The sequence below is a fragment of the Muntiacus reevesi genome, chromosome 1 (assembly GCF_963930625.1).
Source record: "Muntiacus reevesi chromosome 1, mMunRee1.1, whole genome shotgun sequence".
Lineage (NCBI taxonomy): Eukaryota > Metazoa > Chordata > Mammalia > Artiodactyla > Cervidae > Muntiacus > Muntiacus reevesi.
Window position 1 is genome coordinate 258,068,413 of NC_089249.1, and position 22,830 is coordinate 258,091,242.

At 37.2% G+C, this 22,830-nt stretch overlaps 1 protein-coding gene across 2 annotated transcripts in view; it reads right to left on the minus strand.

Annotated features, from left to right (window-relative positions):
- Positions 1 to 4,075: 4,075 nt before the first annotated feature.
- SSBP2 (single stranded DNA binding protein 2) overlaps positions 4,076 to 22,830 on the minus strand; it is a 294,033-nt gene continuing 275,278 nt past the window's right edge. For both annotated transcript variants that reach the window (XM_065919078.1, XM_065919077.1), the window contains 4 exons: positions 22,176 to 22,254; positions 19,690 to 19,718; positions 14,057 to 14,155; positions 4,076 to 4,676 (listed from right to left, as the gene is read on the minus strand). In XM_065919078.1, coding sequence (XP_065775150.1) covers positions 4,647 to 4,676; positions 14,057 to 14,155; positions 19,690 to 19,718; positions 22,176 to 22,254 — 237 coding nt within the window. In that variant the 3' untranslated portion in view covers positions 4,076 to 4,646. The remainder of the gene's footprint in view (positions 4,677 to 14,056; positions 14,156 to 19,689; positions 19,719 to 22,175; positions 22,255 to 22,830) is intronic.

A 22,830-nucleotide genomic window follows, 5' to 3' on the forward strand; every position in this document is an offset into this window, starting at 1 on the left:
TTTATATTAAAAGCATTTCTAAGGTGTTGCTAAGGTTAAAGTGGATTTACTTTCAAATTATGTAAACTGGAAAGGTTATTTGAATTGTTTTCTAATAAGTACATGATTAATTGCATTTACCTGTCAGGACATGATGGTAATTTAGATAATAACACATTGTCTTGTGTTCTGACAACACTATGAAGAATCCAAATTTCATTTTCTGGGCGATATACTGAGGTCATGTTGCATACACAAAAGAGAAAGTGGGATAGAGTTTTAACGTTAACTGCAAGTAAGTTCTGAGAATAAATACTTTTTTCTAGGAATATTAATACTTGCCTTTGTCATGCTAATTACATCTCACTTAAAAAATGGAAATGCCAAATATTTCCAGGAAAATATTACATTTCAATGACTGAGATAGTCGAAGTAAGTCCAGTCCTGAAGACAGTAAATCCACAAGGGGTGGTGGTGGAGGATAAACTGAAATTCTATACATGAAAAGACTTAATCCCACTTGAAACTTTACAGTATCTATATATTTGTCTACATATTTAAGATTGTAGACAGCAAAAGTATTTACATTAAACTACTTATAGAAATTATTTTTCTTCTATTCAGGAAGACCATTATACTAAGTTAACATGGGGAACTTAAAGGAAATACTCCTTAGGAGACTTACTCAATTCAGAATTTCTCTTTAGCGCAAAGTTCAGAAAGGAAATTAAAGAGGTCTCAGGTGTTTTCATCTGTAAGTCCTTCCTTTCAGTCTGAATTACAGTCCATGGGTAAACTTGACACTTTTGGTGAAATAGATGAATTTCAATTCAGTTTCTTCTAAACAAATGTCTACATCGAAAGACTGTAATTATTGCACAATTCATGGCAGTGAAGTGACCGAGGATTTAGGTGGTTCCTTAAGCTCTTACCTTTAGATGCAGTGCCTTCATAAGAAAGCCTAATGTGGACAAGCTAGCACAGGATGTGAAGTGGGCGAGGCCATCTGTTTATAGTTTGCGTTACTCTGTCCATCCCAAATGACTTAAACCAGCTAATCTTTACCATTGAAATAAAACACAATCAAAGGAAGGAAGTGATAGTTACCAGTTGGGCTACAGCACAATCCAAGTCATAATGGAAGTGTTTTGTGAGCAAACTTCACACTACTACTCTCAACACACATGTACACACACACACACACACGTTTAATATGCCAAATGGAAGCGTGTTGCTAGTGGTTCACCTTTCCAGTATTTCTCAAGGTATGGTTCACTGACACAATTAACAGTGACAATCTAAAAGTGGAAACTGCAATTTTTTTCCCCTGGGAAAATTGTATACTGTATGAAGAAGAAAACTGTAAGGGCTGAGAAGGTAAAAATGTTCACTTTTTATTTCTACTGGAGGATGTGAGATTGGGAGGGAGGCATGAAGAAAAAGGCCAATCAAGACCTCACGGCATTAAGGACTGTGGAAAACTCTTTGCCAAGGGCTCAGTACTAAATGCTTTGCTATGTATTCTCAGAATGAAATGACAGAGAAAAGGTATGGACAGATGTAGGGCTTCCTCATGTCCCAAACTGATCTCCTTTATTTTCATTTGCTCTTTCAAACCACAGGAAGAATGTGAACTGAATGAGCCCATGAAATGCAATAGAGTTCAGAGTACTTAAGAGAATCATAAAAAAAAGAAATGGACATTTTCGCTATTTTATTCCTGGAGAGAAATGACTGTCGTAGGCAATTTCCACGACTCACAGAGCAGATTTATTAATTTTCTGGCCATAGAAAAATCTTAACCTCAGATTCTTAGCTATGTAATTCCTGTTCATCAGAAACTGAGTCCAAACTGGAACACTTGGAGAGAAGCACTAACATTTACCCATCAAAGCTGTGGGTTATTACCAGATCAATGGTACCTCCAGACTCTGCTCCCAAGTGCAATTCTGCTATAAGAAAGACAGCTGATTAAAGACATACACACCTTAGAAATAACTTGACATATATTTTCAACTATGGTGAGTTAGAACGCAAAGCAGAGTGATAAGAATTAATGTTTTCACCTATTTATTTTTATATTACACATGTATTTTATATGTTCAATGTAGACAAGAATTGCTAATGTTACTGTGAGATGAAATGTTAAAAGTAACTGAGGAAAGGGTAGTATACATAAACATCAACACAAATGCATGGAAAACATAGGTGAAAAGAGAAAAGGATAAGGTTTAAATGATTCAACACCTAAACAAAATTAATATACAGATATACTGTTTTCCATTTGGTAGATGAGAAAATTATTTGATGTTAGAATTAAGTATCCTTATTTTCTGGTTTTCTTGAATCCAGTTTCTTCAAATTTTCAACTGTTTCAGGAATTTAAAAAACTAGCTATTTTTAATCTGGGTTCTAAGAGAAAAAGAAATACTTAAGCTGAATTGATTGCTATACCTTGGTTTTTACTTTTTTTTTTTTTTTTTTTACCAAATAGGCTAGAAATAATGGGACCCATATTGCCATCCACATCCAATATTACCCCCAAAATGAGAGCAAGTAAAATCATGCTCACGATTCTTTGATAATAAGAAACAATACCTTCTTAGAAGGCAAATAAAAGAAATTCAAGATCAGTAACAATGGAGAAAAGAGTGAACAAAAGTTTTCAAAATTCTAGCATTATAAGGTTAAGCTTATCTCAAGACCATCGGTGTTCATACAACTATCATAAAGTGAAAATTAAAATTATCCTTGGAAAATTCACGTATCTGTACAAGGTGTCATCTTCAGGTTACCCGGGCTTGAGTTAAAGACCCTGTGGTCTGAATTTTTCATGAAAGCCTCTCTGCAGCTTGAAAGCCTGAGGCTGTTCTCCAGTGTGCAGTCCTAGCCTCTGCACAATGTGTGATTAATGGCAACTAGTTTGATTAGTTTAAATCTGGAACATAAATTTAAATTCAACTTCCTTTTTCCCTTTTAACAGTTCTGCCTAGCATCCCTGTCATGCACAGGCAAAAATCTTTATTTTCAGAAGGAATAAATCCTCGTGGATTTGAGAGAAGTAAGTCATCTAGGATCAATGACTAGTAAATATAATGCCAAAGTGTCACTTTAGAGACCATTTGCCTCCAGAAAGATGGATGCCCCTTACCTGAGATTAAACAATGCTTTTCAAAATCTCTTGAGTTTGGATATATAGTTGTTTACAATTTTAACAGGAAGGATCAGCATCTTAGCTTTCAGAGTCTAAAGTCAGTCTTCACACTTTTCTATTATGACTTCGGTGTTTATATGTATGATGGAAGACAGGAAACTCAAAAGATCTGGAAAGGGCCACAGAGCAATGTGTTTTCATAAGGGAAGTGTTTTGTTTAAATTTTCTAATGTCTTCTGAACAGTTATACGAAGTAGATATATATGACTAATGTCAATGACTACAATAATTTCTAATAAAAGTCCTATATCCTGGGAACACAGCACCGGCTTTGCTGCCAGTGAGCAGGGACACACAGTCAATTCTGCCACTAGTAAGATACTTGGGCAGAGAAGCGGCACTCCAGAACCCCTGGGGTGTGATTAAAATTTTCCTTCTCCCTTGTGCTAAAAGCCTCACTCATTTGAATGTATCTCTTTGCAGTGTCTATGTGAAAATGTTCACAAGAAGTCTGAATAAAAATGAGGCACCATTTCACATTAGTATCTTATTAAAAAACTGAGCTCTAGCATTCCTGGTGACAAGTGACTAAGCCAAGCAAATAGTTACTACGTCGGGGCTTTATCATGTTAAAGAGAAAATGTGTTGCTAAAAATACGAAGACCCCTGGCACTTTATTGCTATGGTCTAAGCAACTGCGGCTAATTACTGATTTTCTGTATCGTCTAAGTCAAATCAAGAATTCCACCTAGAGCAGTTACTGCAGAAATATACTGTGTTAGGCCCTAGCTAAGCTTCTGTTGATTTGAAGTTTTATCCCTACATAAAAAGTACAAAAATACTCACTGAAGATTACTGAGAAATTGTTTGATTTGACATAAAGATGAAGACACACTTCTTAGTACACGTTGTCATTCACAGGATAACTTGCATCACACGTAATTTAATGAAAGCTCTCAAATAAGCGATTTTATTCCTATCCATGATTGCAGACATTTACAAAACCATAACATCTGAGTTCACCTTAAAAAATAACTTATATAAAGCAGTGATATACACAGCACAAAATAGTTCAGGGAGGGGCAGGAGCAACTTTTAATAATTAAAATGTAAACGTGAAAAAAAGGATGGAATAAAAGTCCCTACTCATTTCTACTTAAGATGTCATGTGATAGTATTTTACAATGTCCTGTGGGTCAATGTACGTATGTGCATGTGTCCATATAACATACACACATACGATACATTCTCTTTCCCACACATATACATACACAGATAATCATTTGCAGTTCAGTTGAGGGCAATTCTAATGTGCCGCTCCGTACAGTTGTTCGAATCACGTTTGGACCCGCTTTCTTCACAAAAGAGGGGAGAGAGCAGGAAATAAAAAGGTTGGTTTGGTGTGACTGAGATTCCTTTGTTTAACTGTACACTGTGATGAATAATTTTCTTCCGTAGTAGTTCTGTAAAGGGCTGACTCACTGTGGTTTCCATGAGGAGGCTTGGTAATGGATCACACACTCATTGTCATGCTAGGGGAGTACTAGGAGAGAAGAATCCACATTTTAACAACAGTTCTACAGGCCACTGGCATCCCCCTCGGTAAACAACAGTAACTGCGAATTTTAATGCCTTTTATGAACAAGCTTTTAATACACCATAAAAAGTTAGAAAGCAGGAAAAGAGTAAATTATATAGAACTGACCGTCCTGAAATGTTAACTATTTCCCTCTGGAAAGCAACCAGCCTGTCCTCTCTCTGAGTGCCGGGGGCTGATAAGCATCTGGTCCCGTAGCTTCTTTTCTAGCCAGATTCAGGATTTATGGGCCCTTGGAACAACTAGGGCAAAAATCGGGCCCAAGGTGGAATCGTGTGAAATGAGTATGATGGGCAGGACAGTCTCTGTCTCCGACACGCTTGGCGAAGATGGGAGGTCACTGGCCTCCTGGTGCCTGTTTCGTCACCTGTTAAATCTGCTTCATGACAGTGTTAATCTTAAAGGGGTTTTGGGAGGATTGAATATAAACCCCTTAAAACTATATGTTTATTGGAAACACAGAAATGTGCTCAGTAATTGCTGGATTAATCACTGAACTTATAGCTGGCCATAAGAAATCCTCGCTAGAGCACTGAAAAAATATCAGTACTTAAAGAGTCTGACTCATGCTTCAGCATGTAAACTTCCTGGAAACTCCGGCTCCAATCTCAATCCACAAGCATTTCTGCGTGGACGGAGGGGCATTGCTGTCACGTGCTACTTGCCGGTTTGAGGCTGACCACCGGGAAAGGTAAGGCTTTCAGAAATTTGGAAATATAGTCTTATAAACGATAAATAGAGCAATCATCCTGATAATGACGTCAATATACCCTCATACTTTTTTAAAGCTTTATATTTTGCATTGGGGTATAGCTGATTCACAGTGTTGTGATAGTTTCAGGGGGACAGTGCGGGGTTCAGCTGTACACACACATGTATCCATTCTCCCCCAAACGCCCCTCCTCTCCAGGCTGCCATGTAACAGTGAGGAGAGTTTCCTGCGTTATAATGTAGGTCCTTGTTGGTAATCTACTTTAAATAAGGTCCAGGTATTAGTTTTTCTCCAAAACTCCAGATGTGTTTCTAATGAGCAGCCATGTTTAAAAACACCTGGCCTATATGATGATCTTTTACTTTTATCTAGTTTGTTTCACTCTTTCTATTGCATATTCAGTGCTCCCATTTCATTTAGTTTGTTTTCCAATTTCTCCATCTCTTGTTTGTTTGTTGCTCTCTCTCAAGCCTTTATCAAGCACAGTAGAAAAGCTTTTGTATACCTATATGTAAATAGTATGTACAATATATATTTTAGAAAACATGAATTTTTACCTAACTAAAAAATTAGACATTTGGATTCCATTTGGCTGACTTAGTATGAATAGATGCTAGATTCCTAATTTAAAAAAAAAATAGACATGCAACAAGCAACAAAGGTTTACTGTACAGCACAGGGAAATGTAGTCGATATTTCATAATAACTTATCAGGCAAAGTAATCTGAGAAACAATATGTGTATATGTATACCTGAATCGCCTGCTGTGCGCCTGAAAGTCAACTATACGTCAATAAAACACACAGATTAAGAAAAAAATTAAATACAGCAGTGTGTACATGTCCATCCTAAACTCCCCAACTATCCCTTCCTCCATTCTCCAGCCTTGGTAACCGTAAGTTTGTTCTCTAAGTCTGTGAGTCTCTTTCTGTTTTATAAGTAAGTTCATTTGTATCATCTCTTTTTAGATTCCACATATAAGGGATGTCATATGATATTTCTCCTTCTCTGCCTGATTTCATTCAGCATGAAAGTCTCTAAGTCCATCCATGTTGCTGCAAATGGTACGATTTCATTCTTTTTGACGGCTGAGTGATATTCCACTGTATGCACGCACCACATCTCCTTCTGTCCATTCCTCTGTCGATGAACACTTAGGTCGCTAAATGTCTGGGCTATACTGTAAACAGTGCCGCAATGTGCCCTCACACTCCTGAGGAACAGACTGTGATGGAAGAGTTCTAGAGTGGCACCGCCCAACACAACTTACCTCAGTGGTGGCCACGCTCCACAATCTGTGGTTCCAGCATGAAAGCCACTAGCCACATGGGGCAACTTGAGCCCATGAAACATGGCTAGGAACTGAAATTTTAACATGACTCAACTTGAGCTTATTTAAATGCTGCTAGTGGCCACTGTCTTAGACAACACATTCTAGATCATCTGCCATGGGAGAAGCATCTGCTACAAATGTAATGGTCTCTGGATGAAGGGGGTTTCCAGATTAGATGTAAATATGAGCTCTTAAATACTTTATAAGTTTTATAAAAAACTGAGGACCAGGGCCTTTTCAGACTGTTCGTGGGGTTCGCAAAGCAAAAATACTGAAGCGGTTTGCCATTCCCTTCTCCAGTACGTCAAGGAGTACATCAAGGTGTATATTGTCACCCTGCTTATTTAACTTATATGCAGAGTACATTGTGAGAAATGCTGGGCTAGATGAAGCACAAGCTGGAATCAAGATTGCTGGGAGAATTATCAATATCCTCAGAAATGCAGGTGACACCACCCTTATGGCAGAAAGTGAAGAAGAACTAAAGAGCCTCTTGATGAAAGTGAAAGAGAAGAGTGAAAAAGGTGGCTTAAAACTCAACATTCAGAAAACTAAGATCATAGCATCTGGTCCCATCACTTCATGGCAAGAAGATGGGCAAACAATGGGAACAGTGACAGACTGACTTTATTGTTTTGGGCTCCAAAATCACTGCAGATGGTGACTGCAGCCATGAAATTAAAAGACGCGTACTCCTTGGAAGAAGCCTTTCATTTTATCTGCCTCTTTCCATGGGCACAATCATTAGTACCACATTAAAAGGAATTCCCTTTTGCCCTGGTCCTCAGTTCAGTTCAGTCACTCAGTCGTGTCCAACTTTTTGCAACCCGTGAACTGCAGCACGCCAGGCTTCCTTGTCCATCACCAACTCCTGGAGCTTACTCAAATTGAACAAACCTAGACAGCATATTAAAAAGCAGAGACATTACTTTGCCAACAAAGGTCCATCTAATCAAAGCTATGGTTTTCCCAGTAGTCATGTATGGATGTGAGAGTTGGACTATAAAAGCTGAGCGCCTATAAAAGAATTGGACTATAAAAGAATTGATGCTTTTGAACTGTGGTGTTGGAGAAGACTCTTGAGAGTCCCATGGACTGCAAGGAGATCCAACCAGTCCATCCTAAAGGAAATCAGTCCTGACTATTCATTGGAAGGACTGATGCTGAAGCTGAAGCTCCAATACTTTGGCTACCTGATGTGAAGAACTGACTCATCTGAAAAGACCCTGATGCTGGGCAAGATTGAAGGCAGGAGGAGAAGGGGATGACATAAGATGGTTGGATGGCATCACCAACTTGATGGACATGAGTCTGGGTAAACTCCAGGAGTTGGTGACAGACAGGGAGGTCTGGCATGCTGCACTTCACAGGTCACAAAGAGTCAGACATGATTGAGCTACTGAACTGAACTGAGGACCAAGGCAATAAGGGAATTCCTTTTAATGTGGTACTAATGATTGTGCCTCATGGAAAGAGGCAGATAAAGTGAGAGGGTTTGGTCCATTCTGCAAGGGCTTAACCGGGAACAGTGATGATCCTGAGAAGGAGGGCATGAACCTTCTGAAAAGGGAGCAGAGAGACTAGATCACGTGAACTCCAGATGACCTAAGGCAGTGTAGGAATCAGACATGAGGTATAAGGTATGGACTAGATATGGATGGATTTGTTAATATGGAGAAAGCAGGATTTCCCAGGGAAAAGAGCAGGGCGACAGTGGTTCAGCTGGCAGAAGTCTGGACTGGAAGTCATCAGAGTTTGAGCTATGACTTAAACCCAAAACCCCACGTTGATCTTGAGTTAAAGTAGATGACTAGGCCTGAAAATGGGTCACCAGAGCCTAAGAGGAGGATTGTTAATCTTTTAAACACAGGTCCAATCAAGAAAAAATCTACTTGTTAATCATTTAATAGCCTCAAATTTCCATTCAGTCTGCAAAAGCTAAATTAGACATGTTACTCACTTTCCATGTTGGAGTACAGTGAGTGGGTTGATGAAAGCAGAGACTGCCAGAAAAGACAAAGGGGATTCAATTTGATAGAAAATGTCTTCCCTTTTAAGCTTGACAGTGGCAGCAAAAAGCAAAGCTAAATAAAACCCCAAACAGTCATAGACAAGGATCTGTGAAGTGGAGCCCACCCTGACCCTGTGCTGGGAGGGGATCTACCCCCAACTCATCAGGAGAAACCGTGAACATCTCCACGACAAGGAATGACAGCATGCTGCCACAAACTACGCACAGGCTTTGACAATTATATTTTGGTATTTGACATTTAGGAGCAAGACTAAACAAGAAGATAAATGGATACCAATGTTTTATTAAAAGCAGAAAACACTAGAATATGGCAAAATGGGCATAGGAAATTTGCTGTTGTTCAGTCATTAAATTGTGTCCGACTCTTCATGATCCCCATGGACTGTAGCCCACCAGGGTCCTCTGTCCATGGATTTCCCAGGCAGGAATACTGGAGTGGGTTGCCATTTCCTTTTCCAGGGATCTTCCCAGATCAGGGATGCTTTCTACGGCTACTGTTATTTATAGTAAGAATCGGTGAACCGATCATACTGCACACAGAACCTTCTGTGATGATGGATATGTTCTATTCTGTGCTGTCCAGCATAGCAGCCATTAGCCACATATGGCTACTAAGCCCTTAAGATGTAGCTAGTCTAATTTAGGACCTGAACATTTAACTGGATTTAATTTTAAACAACACAGCAAGATCATCAATCATTATTTTAAAGACAAAGACTTTAATGGGTATATTGTGCCAATCTAAAAACAGTAAAAGCCTTTAAAGCTTTTCTGAAAGGACTTCAAAGGGTATGTTGGAAAAATTTTCTGGGTAAGTCACAATTAATTCTAGAGACCATCTCATTTAATGCACATCCTGAATAATCGGATTTTAAAAATCCCTGAATCCTTTTTTCATAAGGATTATTCCAGTTCATTCATATGTCAAGTAACATTAGGTAATATTGTTAAGAATACATTACAGTATTCATTCTAATTATACACTGTTAAAAGTATGCAGCTATGCAAACAAATATATGTGCACATTCCCTGTTACCAAGCATGTTTATTGGTTGTTCCTATTTCTTAACACTGGCAATTGTTAAGATTTTAAACCTGTAGTATTTCAAATGTCTTAAGCAAATCTTACAGTAAAATGAGAATCTGTTACAGATTCATTGGGAAGTTAGAGAGTTAGGTTTATTCAGGGAGGAAACTGAGTGGAAAAATAGGGTACACCAAGAAAGTCAGGGCCAGATTTAGTCAGAAAGGATGGAAGCATCATCTCTAAGCAGCCCAACTCAGAAAAATTAGCAAGCATCTAATAAAATTTAAAATTTGAAAGTACAAGTAACTGTAAGATGAGGCTCTGAGTATATTTGGAAGAGTAAAATAGATTGTGTGTAACTGTCTATATAAATGAGGGGCTATTTGCACTGCTAAGGCTGTAAACCACTTATCTGCTGTTGCCTTTATTGAAACTGCTTCAACTAAGATTGAGGGAAATCACAAAATTTCTAGGAAAACTCACAGAATGTGCAAGCAAAAAGGAATTTCGCTACTGATTGCTATTCAAGCAGAAGAGAAATCGCTTACATTTTTTTTTTTCCAGAAGTAAAGGAAGAGTAGGTGTTAAATGGGATGTCGTACTTAGAGACAGGAAATATTCATGGTGTACTGTCCTGAGACCACATTGCAATGTTTCTGTTGTACACGGCGTCAATATGCCATGACATATTCTAGTGTTTATGCGGCAGGCTGTGATATCGGGTTCTCCTTCGTCAGATGAGAACAGTTTTGGCCTTACAAAACTGTTGACTGCATCAGTGTTTGGTTTAGCATGTAAAGCATGAACTAGAGAATTTATTATACCCACTTCATGTACCATGGACTTCATCAGAAGTATCCATTAAATCTACGACCAATGTGTGGGCATTTCTGTTCATACACTTTAAGAACACTTCAGATCTTATGTTTATTTCTAAGCATCTAGATATTTTCTTTTCTAAATAAGAGATAATATTACAGGTACCTGAGCTGAACTAAAGTGAAATAAATCCAGTGTGTATGTGGCTATGTAAAAAAAAAAATACATGGGGGCATATGTTATTTCTTTGCAATACAGAAAATGACAAAAGGCAGTAAGGGTAATAAGGAATTATCTACTGCCTTGTTGATAATTCCTATTTGGCAACATGATTTTAACAGCGTGTTTGCTCAGCTGATTACAGTTCAATGTTATGGCAAAGTATGATGCCAAATTAATTCAACAAATAAGACTGCTTTCTCCTGAGAGGCATGAAGCACTATTTTGAACTAAACCTTTTTGTATTGTTTTCAAAACCAAACATTTTCTAGAGTTTGAACACTAGGGGGCATCTTTGTTTTTTGAAATAAAGGCTTGTTTATGATTTCCCCCACCCCAAACAGTCTGAATAGTGGCTCTAATTTTTTGGTTCACATTTTTCTACATAAAGTGTGTTGGCACTCCAGGCTTTCTGCCTTTGGGTGGACATTTCCGTCTGTATATGGATTATATTAAGCAGCATGTGTGAAATAACTGGGACAGTGTCTGTAACAATCAGTTAATAGATGTTTGCTTCCTTCCCAGGCTTCTTCTGTGGTTAAACTTCAAAATAAAGACTGACAAACCCTCAAAAGGCAGACTGCTCAAAAATTTTGGCTTTACAGACTTTATATGCATTAAACACTAGAGTCTGATTTGCATGTTTAGTCATGGGAAATGTTTTCTTTTTGAATTCATTAAGTAGTTCTGCTTTTCCTTGATGATAGTAAAGCTAACTTAGCAGAGATACCTAGCCTATTTACGGCTTAAGGTCTTACTATATTTGTCAGCAACGAATTTCTTTTGTCTTCCTCCTCTCTGCTCTATTTCTTGATCTTTTAAAGTGCAAACAAAAATGTAACAGAGGATTCCATAACACGGGCGTCATTCATAGTGGAGAGCCCTCGCAGGGTGGGGAGGGGGGACAGCTGGTGGCCAGCGTGGACCTGCTTCCAGGGCCGCGCTACACTCGAGGCAGCGGCAGGTTCTCCACCCCCATCCGAGTGTTTCTCTTTGGGGGACTTTTCCAGTGGGGACAGGAGAGGGGGCAGGGGAGACAGGCTGGAACTTTTTTTTGGTAACTCTGCACAGCAGCCTGGCATTTTACCTGCTTCCTGGCTTCAAGGGTAGGGAGGCAGGGCCAGGGGCCAGGGAGGAGGCAGCCCTGCGCCAGCAGCTGTCCATGCTGCGTGCACAGTCCCAAAGGGCGCTGCTGCCTGCTGGGGGCCTGGTCCACCTGGGGCCGGAGGGCGAGGCTGGTGTTGACACAAAGTAGTTTTTCAACTCCCCTTCTATCTGTTTTTCTGATCATCACAAAAAGCTCTCTGATGCCCACTATGAAGCTGGCCCCTCCCCAACGAACAAGCAGTCACCAACAAGACATCTGGGAAGGAAGAGTGGGTTGAGTTCCTCTCGTCCTTGCCCCTGAAGTCAAAGTCACATGGGATCTCTTTAAAGAAGTTTTCTTGTCCAATACAAAGCTAATAAAATTCCTCAGTGCTCTTTAAACACATGGTTTCTATTACAGTACTTATTAATCTGACACGTGGTTTAATTAGTTGTGTAAACACATTTTCCCTGTCAGATTGCATTCTTTGAGGTTAGGGATGTGTTATGTTTATTTCAGAATACTTTGTCCTTAACCTAGTGCTCTGCATACTGCAGGCTCAACACGTCTAATTGAACTGAATTAATTATCATATACCTCACTGAATTGTAAAATTTTGTTACTGGAAGAATTAACATAAAATGAAATTAATGTCTCTAATTAGATAAAGAGAACAGTAACTAATTAATTTGTCAATAGTCTTCAAGCAAACTAGTGAAAGAACCAGGACCTAAAAAAACAAAATCCCGTAACCCTAAGCATTATGACAGACTATATAGTTTCTCACAATTTTCTGTTTCCTCATCACTGATGGGCTAATTTTTTGATTTTTTAAATATAAATTTTTATGTAAACCTTTCCTGTCCCCACTCATCATATATAGCGTGTAAATAAAAGTCAAACTAAAAATCAGTGTAATTTTATGTGTAGTTTTAACAGAAGTCAAGTCTAAAAGTACAGGAAATCTTGTCACAGGTAGAGGTGCTAGAGCAATACCAAGAAGTAAAGGAATCCAGGGAACACTCAGTCTTGGGTTCCATTCCGGGTAAAATTTAGGCATGCTACCAGCTACTGCTTCCAATTCTGATCTCTGGTAAAGACTGAATTTGGGCAAAATGAAGGTAAAATCAGAAGGGTTTCTTTTCTGATTCTGTCTGTAGTTTGGTAAACCCTCCATAACTTTACTAATGGCAGCACCTGTATTGGAGGCACTGCTTCTGAGAACATGAGACGAGCCTGGGTTCTGAAGTTCTTCACTCCCGTTCAGGCATTCTTAGCAGAGAACGTGGGTCAGCATCACTGCTGAAGCTTTCTCACCTGGAAGTATGCTGGGCCCCACTCCTGGAAATCCTGAGTCACTGGGTCTAGGGAGGGTTCTGCGAAATTGTATTTTTAACAATTCTATAGGCATTTCTAGTGTGAAAAAACAGTTAATTACCTATTGTATAGTGTAATCATTCCTTGAGAAAGATACCATGTCCTTTTGGTCTCTCCAGGGCCTAGCTATTGTTTGGGCGAGTGCTCAGTAACTGTTAAATGAAGAAATGAATTTGATTGTTTCTCTGCTGTTGTCTACTTTTATGTAGACATGAAATGCTGCCTTTGTTTAAAACTATAGTCACACAAAAAATGATGTGAGCATCTAGTTCAGGTTAAATGTAAACAACATGTTAACATGCCAGGCAGGAAAGTCTAGAGTATGAAGTAAAGGCGGCATCTTAGAGACAAGTTTCAGAGCCTCAAAGGACAGCACTGAGAACAGACTTGGTTTTGCACTGATCCAAGACATTTCAGTAATGTGAAGACTCATGAAAATGATCAAATATGCAACCTGTTTCTAGTACATTCCTTATAATGTATGTTTTCTGTAGAAAAATTGTTATTAAAATTTTCATTTTTGTGGCTATGTACAAAGAATCAGAGTTGAAAGTGCATTTTTTAAAATGTTTACAAAGAAATTCCATATAATTTTCTAACTCTTAAAAGATCAACCTATTGAGCTCTAAATAGTCATAATAATGGCTTTATGCACTTATTCTAAAGAAGAGCTTCAGAAATAAAATCTGGATATAATAATGTAGTCAAGGGAATACTTACACTCTCACTCTGAAAAGGATTTAAGAAATTTCCCCCCATTTCGCCATCATCCCTTGGAGTGCCTGGCTGATTACTCAGGCTCATATTATTGGGAGAATTCTGTAAAAAAGAAAAGTTTAGAAAACAAAGCATTTTTAAGATTTTAATTTCCCTTTTACACTGTACTGTTTCAAACATGGAATCTATAGCATCATCTCTAAGGACAAAGTAGATATAATTCCTACGTCAGACTTCTACCAGGTATTACAGTTCATTCTTAGTATCTTGACAAGTACTATATATTTTTCCAAATGAAAATTAAAAGAACTCCAAATAACTCACCATAACTCTTCATCTTAATCTCAGAATCAATATTTATTCAAAATCTCACCTTCAGTTTACGGAGTTCCTAGGACTCTGGAGAGTTTAAGAAACATTCCCAGGAAGACCATGATGAACAGAGTGGGCTACCCACTGATTCGACACGATGGAATAATGCCTTCCCTGGGTGATTTTACTAACCAGACTCGAAAGGTCACTATTTTCATAAACAATTTCCCTTTAATTCTACATGGATTTTACATAAGTAACATGATTTTAGCTATTATTTTTATATGAACCATAAGGGGAAAAGGAAAATAGCTAACGATAGTTAAGAACAAGAGGAATAAATACCCTAGAACTTGAGAATTCAGTACGTATTTGCAGAGAGAAAGGAGGCTCCTGTGTGGAAGGATCTAGAATCCTTTCCAACCATTTGTTTGAGGAGACGTATTCAAAACTCTTAAGGTAAAATGGTTGATAGGCGCTATCTAGTCAAATACCAAGTTAGCAGTATATTGCTTGATGCTCCATTTACATCTTCTAGTCCCATCATTACTGTGTGACTTTAGCCACGTGAGGTCATCTGACGCTCCAGCTCGAGGGGAATGCGGAGCGGCAGCGGCTACAGCGCATGCGCACACCGGGCTGCGCGCGTCACTGAGGGACTCTTGGTAAAACAGGCCGCAAGGGTGAAAACTCGTTATTTCAAACGGAAGCCAGGTTTTGGAGTCTTCCTGAGTCACTGCCATTTATATTCTGTTTCTGAATATGTTTTTAGATTTTTTTTTTTTTTTAAGAAAATTTCTGAGGATTCTGGCTTAAGTTATGTCATAAAGATGAGACTTTCACGAATGAGTTATTCCCAGAAGAATATATGCCTTTAAAAAATACGTTTAAAGTGTAAAGCAGAAACAGGTAGACGAGCTGGTGGAAATACAGCTCGTGCCTTGGCGTGCTCTGCACCTCAGAGGGAGGATCTGGGCACACGGATTCTCTGAAGCCCACAGGCGCACCGTTTGCTAGTGAACCCCACGGGCCCAGGAACCACTGCCTAATGGCAGAAAGAGGGTTCTCTTTTTTTTTTTGACAACTGTTTTTCCTATGAAAATGTTAGTTTCCTAAGTATAAAATAACTGGACTTTGAAATGTACAGGGATAACTTGATTTCCTGGAAAAAAAATTAAGTAAAATTGCAGCGCAACTACTTAAGCTATAACTCACTAAAATAAATTATTAATCAACTGTTTTAAAATAAAGGGTAATAATACTGACTTAGTTCAAAATAGGGCAAATTTATTTTAAAAAATATTGTAAGATTTACCCCAAGTCTAGCAGTCTTTTTGGTCCAGACAGATTTGTCATTTCATGGACAAACTGTAATCTTGGAGTAAAAAATAATCTGCCGCACCTCTATGGGGGTATTTGAGGATGTATTTGGAAGCTGTACACTTGGACGTATTCAAAAAAACAGATGAAACAAGCCCTCTCCATCTTAGTGTGATATTCAGACCCCCGGTCAGAAGCATGCAAGATACCCTGAGGGGCAGCACATCTCTGGGTAAGCTGGGTGCTCCCAGACTCTGCTGCACTTCTGCCACGTATCATTCCTTCAAAAAAGTTTTCATGTTATATTTAAACGTTTTTTAAAATTGGAGTATAGTTGATTTATGATATTGTGTTTTAGGTGTATAGCCAAGTGAGCAAGTTATACAAATACATACACCCATCCTTTTTTTTTTTTTTAAGATTCTCTTCTCATACGGGCATTACACTGTGCTGAGCATAGTAGGTCGATATTAGTTATTTGTTTTATATAGAGTACTGTGTATATGTCAATCCCAATCTCTCCATTTATCCCTCCCCGCCTTACCCCCTGGGTAACCATAAGCTTCTTTTCTACATCTGTAACTCTTTCTGTTTTCTAGAAAGTTCATTTGTACCTTTTTTTAGATTCTACATATAAGTAATAACATTTCTTGATTTATAACTCTGAAAGTTTGGCTACATTCATATTGATTCCTGATTCAAAGTGTCAATTTAAAAAAAATATTTAAAGTTTAAAAGTAACAGTACATTAATATTTAAATACTTTTAAACACTTCATGGTGTAGTTTTCCATGCAGTCTTTTCATAGCATGGTGACTCAGCGTTAAGCTGTTTTATGAGGCAGTGGTGTATGTAAGAACATTGAGAGGAAAGTTAAAAGGACACATCCTTATACATAACTGAACTACATATCAGATCTCTGAAACTTGTTCCTATCTAGGTCACTGGGTATATTTGAAAATTGTAAAATGATATAGGACATTAAAAAGAAAAATCTGAGATAATTTCTGTAAAATGTTGTGAAAACAACAGAAGTTGCTGAATGGGGAGTCTTAAGGAAACCATCAACAGTGCTTTTGATGGTCCCTGGATGACATGATGAGGATACAGGGAAAGACATACTCAGGACTGGCATTGTAGGTTAGGGTGAGGGAGCAGGTTACGGTGGTGGGTGGCAATGAACGGTGTACACGTTGCATGTAACTGCAGCTCTGGTTTTGTGTAGTATCTCCAGTAGATTTCATCCACAAGACAAGACTATAGTGCACAAAAATGGTTATGTTGGTCAAACAACTTCTTAAAATAGGAAATTTTAACAATGTAACACTGATGCTTGACAACCTAAAGGGGTCGAATAGGGAGGAAAGAAGGAGGGAGGTTTAAGAGGGAGAGGACATGTGTATGCCTGTGGCTGATTCATGTTGATGTATGGCAGAAATCATCACTGTATTATAAAGTAATTATCCTCTAATTAAAAATAAAAATAATAAAATAAAAAAATAGAGGTTTAATTGGAGAATTAGGAAGATGCAACTGGAGGCTCAAGAAGGATTGTGAACAAAAATAAGCAGTAGTGTTTATTAAACAATAAGATCATCTTCAGATTCGCAAAGAATGACTAGAAAAAGAATAGGATGAAAAGGAAAGAGCCCAGGAAATAAGAGAAAAGAGAGTTTCTTGAGATAGCTGGACATGTGTTGGAAAGGAGGAAGATAGGGAAAATGAAGCTGGTGACACCTTGCATAGCTCAGCGTGAAAAACTGAAAAATTAAGCAGTGAGTGGAAAGAAGTAGGGAAGAAAAAATTGGGAGGGGAGTGTACAGTACGTTTGATGCTGCTGATTAGAAATAAAGTGACCACGAGTGTAGTGGAGATGGGAGAGACAATCGCGGTGCCATCACCCAGACAGCCTGGTTAGAGCCCGCAACCTGGGATGAGCAGTGGGGCAGGGCAGAAATGCGAGGCTGAGGAGTCCATCTGAAGATGGATGCAACTAGTCATGTCTAGTACATTGTTGAGTAGCAAGTTTATTACTTGGGCATAGTTCTTAGGTCAACTGAAATGTATTTGAACTTCCCTTTGTAAAAGTTTTTCCTTATTGTATTTGTTTGGTCTCCTTAGTTATACTAAGCTTCTGGGGAGCAGAGACTATATCTTGTTTAACTTTGGATTTTTATAGTCCAGATTAATGCCTTGGCACATTCATGTTTACTGAATGAAGGAATTCCTGCCTAAGTATATGAATCATTGAGAGTGAAGATTATGTTTGTATTTAAAGAAGTCTTTTTTATTTTCCCATGGTGCACAAGGCAGTACTCAGTACACAAAAGTACACAATGGGTGGCCAATTAATGCTTCAAGAATAAACAGTACATCATTAGGCAAGACAATGTTACTCGCAGTGGACACAGTGTGATGGAAAAACTTGTTTCTGGGAATAGGAATGGAAAAATAAGCATAGATGGCATAGCAACAGATCTTATGTGAAGGTAGATTAGAAGATGGTATTTCATTTGTCACTATGGCCCTTAACATTTTTTTAAAGTGCTTTATAATTACAAAGTACTTCCCCATGCAAAATTTTGTTTACATCTATGTAGAATACAAGGTTATGTTAGTGGAAACTTTAGGAAGATGGCCTTAAGCAAACTGGATGTTCCCGGCTTTGTGTAAAATAAATTATCTTTGGATATTAGAATATACTTCTCAAATTTAACTTCAGACATTTTACTGTGACCACAAAGCACAATTCAGCCATCAACTGTCAGATACCTAAGATAGCCAGTATAATCATGGTCATCTGGTTTGTAAAGGTGCTTCCGAGAAAGAAGTCTCTAATGGAATTATACAATGAATCTTATTTTGAAAACAAGATTTTTGAAGGCTTACCTAATATAATTTCTCACAGAGGTAAGATAGTGCCCATTGTATATATTTATCTATTTTTAGAAAAGAAAAAGAGCTTCCCAGTGGTTCCTAAACAGAGACATCCAAACTGCATGTCAAACTTCTCCGGCCAAGCACCCAAGCGATGCAGCTCTAATGTCAGGATGCCAATTAAACTTTCTCTCTCTCTCTTTTCAGTTTGAAGTCTTAATTTGGAAATATCCATAGCTCAACTTCATTTTACTTTTCTTGGCATCAGGAATTTTACTTTATTATACATGAATATAAATTCAAAGTGGAATTAAAAATGAAGGCATCCTTTAATGAATTTCTGTATTTATTGGTATAAAGCAGACTTCTGAGAGAGTCACTCTAGTGGTAGTTAATAATTAGTTCTTATCAGCCATTCTAAATATATATTTGACCCACAGAGAACTATTTTAAAATTCACCATGACCTAAAAACTATTTAGGTATTCTTCTTCAAAAAATATAAGGCATCTTAGCAAAGGATTAATTTTAGATACTCAGATGATTGACAGAGGAAAAACATGGACATGTGCTATTAGAAGGGTAACTTTCCTACTTCTGTTAAGATAACTTCCCTCTAATTACTTTCTTACTCTATTTTATGGAACTATAATAATGATTAAGGACATCAGCATTGCCTGATAAGGGTCTGAATGACAAATGAGATGTATAAATGTAATACTTAATGCATATAATAATCACTTTTTCAAATTTACCTCTTTTCATATTGCTCTAGACTCCTTTACATTTTCAAGATTATCTAAAGGATGTCAGTTTGCTTTACAAATGCACAACATCATAATGTGATTAATCTGATTGTTATTTACTGGGTATCATTTAATCATATATATCACATCCTGTAAATGAATCTTAGCATGCTTTGAAGCCTTCTTAAAAGACTCATTTTACCCTTTCCCACAGATTATGTGCATTAATATTTTAAACTTCTACTTAATTGTATCTCGCCTTCTACTTTCAAGCTCTTGTTCAAGAACAAAATTCATAATGTTACTCTCATAATGTTAATAAGAGTTCCGTGTGGATATAAAATACAGATTAAAAAAAAATCACAGAATATACAATATTCACCTTGGAAATACTGTCCATATCTCCTGAGCCTAAAACAAAATATAGAAAAAAAGTCTTTATTAGGTAAATATTCTATTTATAAGTTAAATATTCCTTTAATATAAACAAATGCAATAATAAACTACACTGTATGTATTTTCCAATGCATGTCTCCTGGATTTTTGAATCTGAATTACTTTTCTCTTATACTATGTGGTGAATAAGTAACACCTGATGGCAAATTCAAAGAAAAATTGTACCTCTACTTCCCAATTATCTACTTTTTTGGTTAATGGTGGGATAAAAATAACTATCGCGACCATAAATCCCTGAAAGCAAAGCAAAATAGCAGATGTACATATCCTACTCAATTCAAAATTTTAACATGTGTTAAATTTTAACATGTGTAAAATTTTATACATATGTGTATATATGGTTATAGATATGCAACTAGATAGCAAGAGAGAGATCTCTTTTCTGAAATGATGCTTTTATAAATCTGACAAAATGTAGAATGGGCACTTGCAACATGACCTGACAATATTCTGAACCACATTCCACTATAATAACCCAAATTGAAGTATTTTTACTATTAAAATTTTGGCAGCCATCAATATGCACAGCAATCTATCAAAAGTTAAAATGTCTTCAAAATATAATGCTGTAGTTTTATTTTAACTCTTAGAAATGGACCATCAATACTAATTTATTTTCTTACCTAAGAAATGGAATCACAACTTAGGTAACAAAAATAATCAAATCCTTGCCACAATTTTAGCTTTATTTTCAACTATTTACATAATTATCCTGGCATAAAAATAATATATTTTAATAGCACAGCATTCAATAGACAGTCATAAACTAAGAGCTTATTAACATGATTAAGTTATAAACAAGCATAATAAGCTGTTAAATACTAAATGTATATATAATTATGTAAAATATATAGTAATATTCATGATAGATAACAAGTAAATGTGAAACTATTCTGAAAATTCTATTTCAGTGAGTAACATAACTGAGAATCTTCTATGACCAAATGCTATCTTTTTATGAATGATATTACAATTGAAAGACTGGAAAGTAAATTATTTTGCAATAAATTAGAAGGTAAAATTCTAGAACAGTGCTGGCCAGTAGAATTTTGTGTGATGCTGGAAATGTTTCTTTGCACTGTCTGTTATGATAGCCATCAGCAACTGTGACTATATGCACTTGATATGTAGCAGTGCAATGGAGGAACTGAATTTTATATTTAACTTTAAATCAGTCACACATGACTAGTAAATACCATAATGGGACTGTACAAATCAATATTTTGAAATCTAGAAAAATAAGCATATATCCTTAAAAGTAAAAAAGCCTATCAAAGTGTAATTTCTTGATTACTGAAGTTACATAGTTTTTCAGAATATAAGAGGATGGTATGTCCTGACCTAGGGTGAAAGTGAAAGTTGCTCAGTCATGTCTGACTCTTTGCAACCCCATGGACTGTATAGTCCATGGGATTCTCCAGGGCAGAATACTGGAGTAGGTAGCCTTTCCCTTCTCCAGGGGATCTTCCCAACGCAGGGATCAAACCCAGGTCTCCCACATTGCAGTGCAGGCGAATTCTTTACCAGCTGAGCCTCAAGGGGACCTAGGATGGGGTTGTGAAATCTGTGCATAACCTGAGTTACTCATGGGCATGGTTTCTCCAACTTAAGTAAAAGATGGTTCTTAAAGGAAAAAAATTAGCGCAAACCTACAACCCCACTGTCAACTTTTAAAATAGTTTATGATATATGCTGATGATAAACATACAGATATAAAATAAACATTTTTTCTTTATTTTATTTTTGCGTTTGGCCTACCTACATATACAGTGTGCTGTGTGACCACATCAATATTTTACCACTTGTTTCTGTTTCTAACTGGTGTGAAGTTTTTGTTCACCTTGCAGGTAGCTCGCTTCATTTGGTAAGAAAACATCATTTATGAAGCATGTTTTCAACCATTATTTGAACTACTTGAAATCAGCTTTACTATGAACACAGACAGTATGGGCAGTGTTTTTTCTTAAGAGAATCAGTTTATCCACAATATGATAACCGGTTTTACTTTTTAAAAAAAGACAAACATTAAAAAGGAGAAACAAAATCAAGAAATTCTTGCAGAGAACCGAAGCTCCTCTGAGACTATGTCTATAGACCTTGGGAGATACCAAAGGCTCACTGGGAGGGTTTCACAGTCCTCCAGGTGCCCAAAGCTGCAGTGTCTCTTTTTATCAGATTTTGATAGGTTAAAGGAATATGAGCTCGGAGAGAACAATTCTCACACATCTGAGTTTTCAAATGTTCTCCAGCTATCATAGCAAATATCCTATGGATTAAACTATCAGTTGTAGGTAAAAGCTGAAGCATTTCAAAATGAGCTCCTATACACAGAAGAACTTTGTAAATCATGATTATGTCGAATTAAGGTTTTGTTTTGAATTCATTTCTGAACATCACATTTAATATCCTTACCTAAAGAGCCATTCATGTGATGTGACTCCATTCCTCCTAATCCACCCATAGGACCATCTGACCCAGGGCCCATTGGAAACTATTTAAAAAATGGAAAAAATGACTGTGATCATATTGAAAACAGGTGTTTATCTCATTGTCACAATATTTATCTTCAACACTGTAAGATACTCCTACAACTTATTTTCATTTACAAGTTATAGAGATTATTTTCCTAGATTTTTTCCCAGCTTTCTAGAATCCCTATCTGGACTGCTATTTCCCTATTTCATCTTCTCTATGTTCTGGATCTTCAAGCTAATCCTTATCCATATCCAAATTTTCCTTAAGATATCCTTAACCAGAAAGCGCATATATTCCAGTGCAAATGAGAAGAGAAGTACTTTCTTCTATGCTGTTGACAAATTTTGCTATTATAAATCAGAGGTAATTCTTAAGAGGCTGTTAAAAGTACTGGCTTGTTCATAAGAAGAACTGAACATACATTTTTCGTAGTAGACAATCTCTTGTTCAAATGGACATAATAAATAATGTCATCTTGCAGGTTAAGTACATTTAGTGCCTTGGGGATAGTTGAATACACCTAAGTCATCTTGGCAATCTCAACCATGTCAGTTCAGTGACAATTAGGCATTCGACAGCAGTTGTATTTAAC